This window comes from Chiroxiphia lanceolata, chromosome 8, assembly GCF_009829145.1.
Source record: "Chiroxiphia lanceolata isolate bChiLan1 chromosome 8, bChiLan1.pri, whole genome shotgun sequence".
In the NCBI taxonomy this organism is placed as follows: domain Eukaryota; kingdom Metazoa; phylum Chordata; class Aves; order Passeriformes; family Pipridae; genus Chiroxiphia; species Chiroxiphia lanceolata.
Genome location: NC_045644.1, coordinates 16,635,978 through 16,648,437, shown reverse-complemented (window position 1 = coordinate 16,648,437; position 12,460 = coordinate 16,635,978). Strand labels below are relative to the sequence as shown.

The 12,460-nt window shown below is 36.2% G+C and overlaps 1 protein-coding gene across 2 annotated transcripts in view; it reads right to left on the bottom strand.

Moving 5' to 3' along the window:
* EXOC6 (exocyst complex component 6) overlaps positions 1-12,460 on the bottom strand; it is an 89,353-nt gene that overhangs the window by 21,241 nt on the left and 55,652 nt on the right. For both annotated transcript variants that reach the window (XM_032694238.1, XM_032694239.1), the window contains exons 19-20: positions 11,022-11,163; positions 3,237-3,310 (exon numbers count right to left, since the gene is read on the bottom strand). In XM_032694238.1, coding sequence (XP_032550129.1) covers positions 3,237-3,310; positions 11,022-11,163 — 216 coding nt within the window. The remainder of the gene's footprint in view (positions 1-3,236; positions 3,311-11,021; positions 11,164-12,460) is intronic.

Below are 12,460 nucleotides of genomic sequence, written 5' to 3'. Positions count from 1 at the left end.
TATTTTTGAAGGTTAATTCCAATTAACCTAGGATCTGAATTGGTAGCGAAATCCCCAAAGTTCCTTCCACCTCACTTTGGGACGCTGCACTATTTACCCAGGCTCCCTGTAAAGGTAGTAGCAAGAAACGGTCTTCAGAGAGCAATGCAGGCTGCAGGAGAGCTTGGTCACCTCACAGCAGCACATGCCACTTTGATAATCACCCTGTTGAGATGGCCTGTGCCTTAGTGGCTTTAAATGGGATCAAAGTGTGCACATAGGTGTGATCTCAGGTCATACGCTGAGACAAGTGGCATAAGACATGACACAGTTACTGCAGCTGTACAGAACCATGAATCTTTCCCAATTTTCTACCTGCTAAACTAGCTGGAACTGCAAGTTTTTATATGATCATGGCCATGTGATTCACTACGTGTGATTTAGCCAACCACACCAAGTCACCTCTGTAAGATGTTGAGATACTGTGGTTATGGAAATAGCACAGAAATCTTTATTGACTAAGGTTTTTTTCAGATTATAAAGATCTTTAAGGAGCATATTAAGTATGACAAGAGCATAAATGCAGAATAGAATAAGGAGAAAGAGGTGGCTCATTGTTAAGTGCTTGCCCTTTCTTGATTCCTGGCCTCTTAAGAGCTTCCCGCTACTACCTACTGTTCTCTTCTTAGACACAACTTTCTCAGGCCAGCTGTTTGTGTTTGCTTCTCTATGTCTGTGGAGGGAAGAAGGAAGCAGGAAAGTGGGCTTGCTGGGGACAACATGCTGTCTATACATTGTCTTCAGGGAAAGACAGAGGATCAGGAACTGTTAGGTTGAAAATACCTACGTCAATTCTTTTCAAAGCTGCCCCTCCCTCTATGGTAATCATCCAAGTGTAGCTCTTCCCTCTGTCTTCCAAGCTGGCTCCTTGTAAGTGACTTCACTTCTTTAGTAAAACATGCTATAATATTCTACTGCCCAATCCTCATTAATCTTACACATTGCACTAGTACAACAGAGAGAGAGTAAGCTGTTGTTGAGATAACTGGCTTCCATTAGCAACCATGTGATTGGCAGGACGATAAAGTCTTTTCCCTTGCAGGTCAGCTGCTTTTTAAGAAGAGGGCAATCCTGCTGATCCATCTTTTAGCTACAGTCTCTCACTGAGTCCCAAATCTCCTGCCTTTTAGCTTTGATACGGTTCAAGCTTTCCCCCTTGTATCAGCCCCTACCTGTCATCAGCTCCTCTGTACCAAACAGCGAATATCAGGAGTTTGACCTCAGGGCACAGTCCGGGTGGGCAGGTAAAACCTGACCACTGGACCTACTTCCTTATCTTTCATATCCTGCAATTCATGAAGAAGTATCAAATTCAAACTAAAAAACAGAAGCATGACCTTTTATAAGAACTTTCTGAAAAAGGCTCTGTTGCCTTTCTAAGTATTCTTGAAAAGAACTGTCATCCACCCTATTAAGACAGAAATGGATCACAAAAAGGAAAAGAGGAAAGTACTGAAAATCCTTACTAAATGATAAAAGTTTTTAACGTGTGCCTACAATACCTTTTGGTGATGCACACAGAAATATAGTAAAAAGCAAACCAAAACAAATATACTAGAAGTATTCTACATATACGAGCTCCAATTGCAACCCAATAAGAGACTTTTCCTGTCTAAATGTATCTGAAATCAGACTCATGACATACAGAGCATCCTCTATAACGTGTTTGAGAGAACTGTAAGTTGCTAACATAAACTGAGAGTTGTCATAAGCAACATAATACCTATTTATGTGACACACTCAATAGTTAGTGTTTAAACATAAAAACCCATTTATTTCCTGTAGCAAGTATGTACACACCCGGCCCTCCTTCACAGTGGAAACCATGATTTCCCCTGAAACAAATGCAGACTCTGCAAGGATTTATACCACTTAGGTGGATGACAGAAATTGTGCCAAAATCTCTCAGCATTCTTTCCCTTCAACTAAAATGATCTAAGTACAAATTTGAAGATGTTTAATCATTTTTAACATTGACAGTAAAAAGACAATAAAAAGAATCCAAAAGAGGAAGGCCGCTAGTCAAGGCAAAACTTGTGGTATTTGAAGTCTGACATAGTGCATCTTTACATGCTGAATTCTGGAACTCCTAAAGTACAAATATCACATGAACAAATCCCTCCTCATGATCTGTAGTCCACACTTATCCCATTGTAGATATTGTTCATTGACATATGACTGTGAGAATTTAACAGACAACTCTACCTTTTAACTTTTTCATTTAAGAAGACAGTTTAATGAAGTCCTTTCTAACAATTAGGAGAAACTGGAATATTTTGCCTCAGGAATTTTCCCTTCTGAAATGTCTTTTAATAATCTTGCTGTGAAAAATCTACTAAACTATTAAAAACAAAAATTTCTTAATATATAGATAATTTGGTATGGAATTCTTTCTACTTTCTCTTCTTTTCTGGTGACTTTGACAGGCTCATAATGGAGCTGAAAAATATCACCAACATCCGCAGAAAGCAGTTAATGATTAATTTAATTATTAGATAACACTTATACTTAAAATTTTGTGAAATAATAAATCCTTTGTAAAAGCTAACTTCAAGCATGAAAAGTTTTGAAAATCAATTGCTATGGGTGGATATAGTGTCCAAATTTACAAAGCTTTTAGTAGATTTTTTAGTAGATTTCAGTCTGGAAAACCCCTCCTTTTGGCAAGATCTGTGGAAAAGCACTTCCAATATTACGGCATTTAGAATTAAATTTGATATAGAATAAAGATCAGCCAGCTAGAATAAAGCTGCTTTCGAACAGTTTGAAAGAATTCTGTGTAACAAATTCAGGAAAGGAAATGTTAAATAATATCATGCCCAATTCTGCTATCCAGGGAGTAGTTGTACAGACAGAAGCAAATGCTCAGAATGGAATCAGGCCAGCACACACCAGGATAACATGTACACTCTTGCAAAAAGACATCACGAGATCTTTACAACATTTTCAGGACCAAAATTCAATCTAATATTCATGTAACAGTACCACCAGTAGCACAGTGCCCCCTAACCACACATTGGAGAAACAGTTTTATGTTAAATTACAGGGAATAGTGCCACTAATAACACTTCAAATAACTGCTTTTCACAACTAATTACATGGGAATGCAAAAACATGAAAGGTTCTTGAATTTAATAACTTCAGCATTGGTCAGAAGGGGAAATTAGTAGGATAAAAACACCAAACTAGTGTCTTACTTGTCTGAGGTCGATGAAAGCTAACTGCAGGGTGTCTCCCTGGAATCCTGGCACAGGCTCAGAACTAGCAAACACTGGAAAAAAAAGGTTAAAATATTACGGATGTAAATTTATTTTTTTTTTAAATGTAACAGAAAATCAAACTCTATTCAATCTAAATGATAGCTATCATTAAAATGAAACTAGTTTCACTGGATTAGTTTAAACTAATAATTCATAGTGATTAAAACTAAACAAACTAACAAACAACTTTTCCATAATTTTTACAGTAATTCAAAAGAATAATACCTTTAGGAGTATTACTAGAAATTTTACTTAAAATTCTAACCCAGTAGCAATGCTATAACCACAGAAACCAACATATTTTTTGGCCTGAGGTGCACGATTACTGAAGAATTTTGAAATAATACCAATTCCATGGTTGTCAACATATTTTCAAACATCTGCTTTTGTTACAGCATTCATGCTATAAAAACTTCACCTCTAGCCAAACAGCAATAAAGGAAAACACTAAGGTGGGAGTTAGTTTAATGTGTAGACAACTGGTAAAAAGCTCTACGTGCCACAGTCAGAACAGAGCTGAAATGCCTGTTCATGCCTTTTAGCCCATTTATGAGTAATGAACTTTGCTCATTTTGAACCCAAAAAAGGCTGTCAAAATCGAAAGGCAAAACTATATTCAAAATACATAAAATGGTAACACAGTAATGAAAGAAAGCTATTGTTTAAATCAGAAAATGATCAATAAATGTCAAACTTAAAAACAAATACACTTTTTGTTGTTATTATCCCAGTCACAAGTTAATAACAAACACCCACTGCCCCACATCACCACTCAGGTAAGATATCTTATTTCAAAAGAACTTAAAAGTATTTTTCTTATGCCCTTCAGTCAGAGCTCTTAACAAAACAAAGTAGGTACTACTGCAAGAGTTTTAGAGAACTATCATCTGAGGCAGTGAAAGGTAACATTTTTTCAACTCTGAGAAACTGGTCATTCAGTGGTAGAGGAAACAGAACATATGCATCCAAAAAATTTTCAGATCCAGAGCTAAGCTCTACTATGCCACAAGGACTCCTACTAACATGTAGTACAATGAAATCCTGAACATATTTTTTTAAATGGCTAGTTAGAAAATTTGGATTAAGTAAAAGTAAAATCCAGAAAAACATTGGTGTCTGAGCTAACACAATGGTAAAATAATGGCCTTGACCATTTACTTCTGACTGTATGGGTTTAACTTAAAGCAGACTAATGAATTCAGACAGACTACTCACAAGTCCAAAAAAAGATTATATGGAATACAATTGGAAATACAGACTCTTACTTAAATGGTACAAGAAATTAATAAGACCATCTCAGAATAATTAAGAATAGCTTAGTAACAGATGAATATAGTATCAGAGTAACAGCTTTACCAGCAGAGGTAGAATTTATTACTTGTATTACAGTAGTGCAAAAATTTTTTATGAGAGCCACATAATAGGAGAATGAATTAAACTGTAATACTTCGTCAAGTAAAGAAATAAAAAATAGCAATCAAACGCCCTAGAGAGATCTCTGTAATGTCTCAGACAACTACTAATAGCAGTTGTCAAATGCTCACTGATTACTGTATTCAAGTCTGAATTCTAAATTGTCTAGTTTTCCTACTTTATAAGTAACACCAACTTTCTAGGGGAGTTTTCAGGGAATTTTAATCGACCACAAAGACGCTTTTAAAATAAAATTAAGAAAAATAAAAAACAGTAGAAAGAGCACATCCTACACTCAGCATTTTATAGAGAGAGTTTTCTAATAATAAACTCTTTAAAAGCAGCAAGGAGAAAGCAGCCTGTACACCAAACCAGAGAACAACAAAAGATGTCCATGCCTACACAAGTACCCTTCTGAACAGCCTTGGCTAAAGGCTTGCAGGTCCACATGGTTGCCTTCTGCAGGTATTTTATGGCCACTGGGACCACCCTTTGTTCAGGGACAGCCAGGCTGGCTTCTGTGGGCAGCCAAACACAGCATTTGAAATGGGAACACCACACTGTAGCAGGGAACTCCAAGCAAAGCTCCATAGCAAAGAGCTAAAAAGAGATACATGAGTTGTGAGCTACGGCAGCACACTAATAAGGAAGATAAGCCTGATGGTCAGAAGGGGTCTTTTCCAGACCTCTTAAATCAGAAAGAAACCTTACTACTCTTGAAAGGTAAGGCCCATCTGTATCTGACTCTGTATAACTTTCTGTTCACAGACAGTACACTGAGACCAGCTTCCTCCTACAGTCTGAGCTCCTCCAGCCACTCCACCATGGTAGCACTGGGAAAAGGAAGGTCAATGGCAAAGAAAGGGCCACAGAACTGAAAAGTAAATATGACTGAAAAGTGTGACCTACGGAAAATCAGTTAGCTATTGGCACTACACAGTTCAGGAGGTACCTTCCTACAGTGGATACTCTTACATGCCACAGGGCAAATATTTGCATCTTTTCTGCAGTTCATCTGGCTACGGTAGTTTGGAATTCATCCTAATGCGTTAAATAATGCAGAATGATTTAGTTTCTATACATAGCACCTACTATCATCACAGTTATAGAACAAGAAGCACACAATGTACCAAACTTAATTATTGTATAAGTTTTGTTCTCTTTACCTAGAATTTTATATAGTGAATGTATTTACAACATCAGGGACACTCATCATAGTACAAGCATTTATTCTCACATTTGGATCACTTTGACAGGTGACTACAGTAGAATTTGTTTCATTATTACAATTTCATGAGTTCAAAGGGCAAAAAGATAATCTACTTATGGTAACGGTCAGACAGTTCCCCCTCCGCCCTCAGCTCAGGGCTTTTAAGTTTGCTAACAATTTTACAAAGCTAATTAAATATTTTCTACTGCACAGCATTTTAGGATATTATAAGAATAGGATTAACATTCTTAATGTCTTTGTCCTAAGGGTCCTTTTTCAGATAGTAATGAAACATTGTCATATATACATCTTTTAAAATCTTCACCCCCTACAATCATTCTAGGTTTAAAGAGGATTTGGAAGGGTAGGGGGCTGCTTGGTTGTTTGTTTTACTGTGCATAAAAGCATTCAGGAATTTTATCATAAAGGAGAATGAAATACAAAGATCACCACTGAACGGTTATTTTTAGGGAGAAACAATTGGCTGCTTGGCAGTTTGAATCACAAACTTAAATGTCTGGGAAAGATCAGCTGAAGATACACATTACATCAATCTGGTATTCACAAGATTTTGTTAATATCTTCTCTCCCTTCACTTTGCTGATACTGTGTAGACCTTTCCTGTATATACAGAACAAGATCTTTGGCACAATGTGTGTCCTCAATACGTAGAATCTCAACATACTTCATATAACAAGCAGTTTAGGAATATAAAGAAGGTAGGATCTAATAAAAAAATATGTAGTAACACAAAAACAGGCTGTGAGGTAACACATACACTATAATGTTAAATGTAAATATTGTAAAGATTACTTCAGTCCATTTTCTTTTGAAGATTTTTCTTTGATCTTTTAATTATTTTGTGTACAGGTATATGTGATTTTTATATATATGTGTGTGTGTGTGTGTGTTAATGGAGATCTTAAGAAAAGGCTGTGTCTGCTAAATGGAATTTAAGACTTCTTTCCCTGCAAATTGTACTGAATTTCCACAAAAATCTAGATATATTACCAGGTCTCTTCATTTAGTCTCTCAAACCCCCAACTTTTAGACATCATCTGGTTGTGCCCTTCTGCTGGTCTGGGAATTCTGTACCTAATTCCTGACAAACAGCTTTGCCACTCAGTGGCAGAAATTAAAAACTAGAGTCCAGACTTCGAATCAAAAGCTAAATTAGGACAGTTTTACTTCAGTCTCATAGCACTGATTCACAGGCAGGACAGTAAAGGTACAAATGTATTTTTAAAGGAAGAGTGGAGAATCAGGTGACAATCTCAGCAGCCAGCAGCCACTTTGCCGCCCTGTTGGATGCTCCAGCTGTTCAAACACGCCTGGAGGGGAGCCTTGTTGAGGGAGCTGCCAGCTGGCCAGGCAGCAGCCCCCAGCCCTGGCCCCAGCACCAGCAAGATCGGCTGCTTCCCCTCACTCCGTGCTGCCATATGTGACCGGCAGATGAAGGATGGTCTCAAGTGAGTTAAGTTAACCTGGCTTCCCAGAGGGAAGAGGTGGCAGGTAAAGTGAGGGCCTCCAGAGGAGAATATAGTGCCTTTTCATGAAAAAACAGGATTTGGGTTCCCCAGCTTCCGGCATGCCCACCTGGAGATTACCTTTGTGTACACTCCACAGAGAGCACTTTGGTCAAGATACCACTTTCTCTTGGAAACTGCAGCTCTCCACATACTGGGTGAAAAAGGAGGGACTGTCAGGAAGCCCTATGTAGGGCTGATTAGGAAGATACACAGCATCCTGCTTTGCACTAATTCTTCACTAACCCATACTCATTTATAGGCAGGACCCAAACCTTTTCATCCTTGCACAGAATCATATTTAGGTGAAGACAGACACCCACTCAAACATATTTCATTCTGCCAATTCATCCTGCCTCACAATTCAGCAATGCTAAAATGCATAAATTATAAAAATTACATTTAGCTCTTCCAAAAATTAGAATTTCTGACAAGTTCTAATTCCTTAATAAAAAGCTGATGTAAGGTATGTAGATCTGGATGGTGTCTCTGAAAAGCTATTCTTCTATTATACACCTTTCTTCTTGTAAAGTGAGATACAGCAGCCCACATTTGACTTTCATCTTCAAGAAATAGTAAATAGCCTCCCCTTCCCAACCCATTTTCCTCCTGAAAATGGGGAACTGAAATGCAATGTCCAAGTAAAAGACTATACTTTGGATATTATTCAGTGGAACCTGTATGTTCTGTTTTCTGTATGTTCTGTTCCAAGAATCCTAATCACCTTACTGGAAGATAACCACTGATAAAGAGTGGTGTAAAATATGGAGGTAAAACACTGCTCTAGGCTATAAAATATGTAGAGAGAGTGGAGAAATACTTCAATTAAAACAGGACAAAACTAAAATCAAACTGAAAGCTTTTTAAATGTTTGCAAAGAAACCAAAAAACTTGTTAGAAGAAGAGCAAGATGATGATCACATTTTTTTTTAAATGAATCATTAAAGAACCAGCTGATGCTATTACTATTGTTAAGCAAAAATAGCAGATACTTCCAGATTTTCTGCTCTGCTTTTTAAAGTTAGGTACTATAGGCTACACTGCACAGAAATTTAGTGCAAGATAATGAAATCGCAGTTCACCACCAGATCACTTCCTTCTCTTCCACCTTCCTTTCTTGGAAGTCCACTTATCATTCTACCTATTCACTGTGAAGACTAACAACTTCAGCACTTACTGACTTTAACAGATTGCTGCTCATTAGCAGATCGTTGGGTTGTTGGTTGGACTGTTGATTGTTTTTTAATGGAAAAGAAAAAAACCTGACAGGTAATCACATTTTTCTGCTTTTATTTAGATCTCTCCAGTTCATACAAGAAAGAATAGAATTACAATGTTAAAGATCAGAAAAAATATCTAGAATATTGCCAAGAATTTTTAAAAATGTATCTTCAGATATTCATAACTTTGTACATCTCACCTAACTTCACAGTTCAAAATGCATGAGTATACTCTACTGTGTCTAGAAGTGTCAAACCCATGTATACAATACAGTAGAAAACTACCCAACAGTTGTGAATTATATGCACACTCTAAGCACTAATTGAAATGTCACTGTCGTATCCATTAATCCCAAAGCATCAAAGAATAAAGCTGGGGGAGGGTGATGAACAAGAACATAAATCACAGGCATCACAGCGAGGCCTGGAATGTGCTTGTGATGGACCTTATGAATGAAACCACATCAGCAAAGCTGTCTGAGCAAAATCTTGTGTCAATCCTTTATTCCACAGATAGCAAAACGTTGTCTGTTGCAACATACTATCCTGACAATAATTACATAATTACATTTAAACTATTCAAAGGGTTTCTGTGCAAAACCAATTTTTTTTTCTAACATGCTTGAAAAGCTTTGCACAAAGGAAGAAATAAAGCTTATTCTATTTGCATTTGTACAGCCCATGCTAAAAGTTGCACAGTGGTGGAAAGAAAGTGTTTCAGTGTTCAGGTTACTAGCTTTCTGAAAATGTCTTATTTTGGCCCAAGCTTTGTCATGTCCTGTCCATGCCACATGCTCCCAGAGTGAAATAGTGAAATGGTTAATCTTTACAGAGCACTGAAGCACTGCGTTGTTCACAGCTGATATTTTAAATATTAGAAACCGAATAATTTGGTAATGGGTAAGTTTTCTTCACTGTTACACTAGCAGATGACTGTTCAGTGGGTACCCTAATTCAGCTTGTCTAGATGAATGATTATGATGTCAGTATTATGAATACTGTGTAATTTCTGTTTTTACAACTGGGATCTTTTTTACATCTAGAAAACTACACAAATGAACAAAACATACCCCTATCCACACACCTGACAAGAAGACTATTAAATTTGCAGCATCAAGCATACTAAAAGCGAAAGAAGTCAAACCATGATACGTTTGGCCAACTTGTACAACCACGAGACAAATTTTAATGTCACAATCACAAATACTTTTTCAATCTGACCCAGATAATCCCATCAGTTCATTCTACGCACTGAAAGGCCTTAGGGCTGGATAGTGAAGGACTGTCAGAAAGATGCCTGCTCTACCTGTTACAGAGTTTAGCTGGAATGTAACAAAGGCAGGAGAAGGAAAGACAAGCATATGGTTAAAATGTCAAAAATGCCCCTTAACTCTGTCCCTGGACTCCCACAAGAATCCTTTGTGCTAATCAAATTGCTTGAAATCAAATTTCCAGTCTCCCATAGGTGGCTTCTAATTGAGTAGTCATCAATTTTTTTCACATATCCAAACTAAAAACCTCAGGATACAACTTATAGAACTGCCCCATTATACAGCTGTCACCAAAATCACCAAGACCCATGCTTCAAATACATAATAGAAAAGATACTTTGGAAAAAAACAGAGCAGAAGAATCTGAAAATATGCATTGAAAAAATCACTAGTCAGTCTTTCCACTGTATCTCAGTCATCAACTATAAAACAATTAAAACTATACTCACAGAATTACTTCCTTCATACAGATTAAGAGCTCACCCTCAACTATGAGCTCTATGCAAAACATGAGGTAATTAATCCTGTCTTCAGTGCTGGATTGAACTTGAACCAGTTTATAAAATAACTCTGATGCCATATTTAAATGGTGAGAATAAACATCTGATGTACTAAATGAGTACTAGTATTCTGCATGGTGAGTAAGGCAGTAGCAGCTTTAGGAGTAAGGAGACCCTGTGTAACAGCACATTTAAAATTTGTACCATAATAGATAAACTCAAGAACAAAAATTAAAATTCCACAGACATTTGACCTTTTTTTTCTTAACAATTTCAACATAATATTTATATTGAAGTTTTAGGCAATTCTGTACTAAACTATGTCTTTACTGGATACAGTGATTATGATCCCATTAGGAATAAAAACAATGTATGTTTCAATCACACACTTGAGTTAAAAAAGAACTTTATAAAAAAATTCCCAGAAATTTTAACATACTTATAAATATTTTTACAAGAAGATATACTGTCATATTAATTGTTTCATAAAAGACAAAGTTTTAGTACATTATGGAAAAAGATCACTTACATTAACTAACTTTTTTCAGTGTTAAGACAGATGTAGGTTGGAATATACTTTACATTCACACTGGATCACATCTAAATTAAATTGCTGAATTGCTCCCATGCTTATTTGTTTTAATTCACTGTCCAGTAGCATCTGCATTAGGGACATTGAAAGATGCTGGCAGGCTGACATGCAAGCTGTCTGGGCCACTTTTCCCTAGTAGAAAAAGCAATAGGTTTTAAGATAGAAACAAATGATATGTCACTAAAGAACTACTTGTCTGATTTGATTTCAATATACACTCAAAGTCTTAATGATACAGGACTTAGATTAGGAGAGAGATCACACTTCCTGTTATTTCTCTGACATGTTAGCTTTGTTTCTATTAGATCAAATGAATAACTGGATTAAATATATGTCAAAGCAATTACTGATATTTCTTCCATAAATCCAACAGTTTTCATGAATACAAGGACTTTTCCAAAACATTATAAGTTGCTGAAGCATAAGATAGCTTTGTGGTTTTATTCAAATATTTTAAACCCAAACAGAATGAAAGCAAGAATGTTATGAAAATCAACATGCTGCATATTTTAACAATAGTAAATAAAAACCTCCCAAACTTTATATAAACAAAAATGATTGCTATGAGTTGGGGCATTTCTCATAACAGCTTGCGCTAATTATTGTTACTTTAATTGCTTGAATTCCATCTCAAAGCTTGTAGCTAAATTATTTAAAATATTCATGTTTATCCATCATCTTTTCAGTGCTTAATAAATCAGTGCTGTCAATAATCAACTACTTACAAAATGAAATGTAGCCCTCTGCTGTACAATATAGAAATAATTTCCCAATCATAGTCTCACTAGTAACATTGCTCTTTATATCTATATGTAATTTTCCAACATGAGACCAAAAAACAAAACAGAAAGACATTAACTCCATAATCAATTATTAAAAATTTAGTACAGAAAAATTGAAATATAATGAAATTCCACCTTAAAGCTAAGAAAACCACTTAAGACCAGATACTGAACCAGATGGCACCATTCTATTCATAGCACTGCCATCTTTTAAAGCAGAGTGATCTTGGCTTTCAAATGCAACTACATGAATCTCTGTAGTTTAATGTATTTAAACCTTGCTTTTCAATTGATGTCTATGTTACAATGTATATTGAAACAAAGGTAACAACATGCACAAAATAAATCACAATTATGTAATACAGCTACTGGAGCACACACCGCTATTTTTTACTTCTATCCATCAGTGAAGTGATGACACCTGTTTCTCTAAACCAATAGTCCCCAGCTGTTTTCTGCAAAGTCAGGTTAAGCAATTCACTGTTGAATCCCAGAAAACATACAATGAAAGATTATAACAGACAACAGTTCACTGTCCCAAAAAAGTTTGAAAGTTCTGCTCCAGCTTCTGAAGAGCCAGATCTTATCCTTAATAACTCAACTAGCTCACATAATTGACTTTTCATGTACAGAAAATTTTCATAACA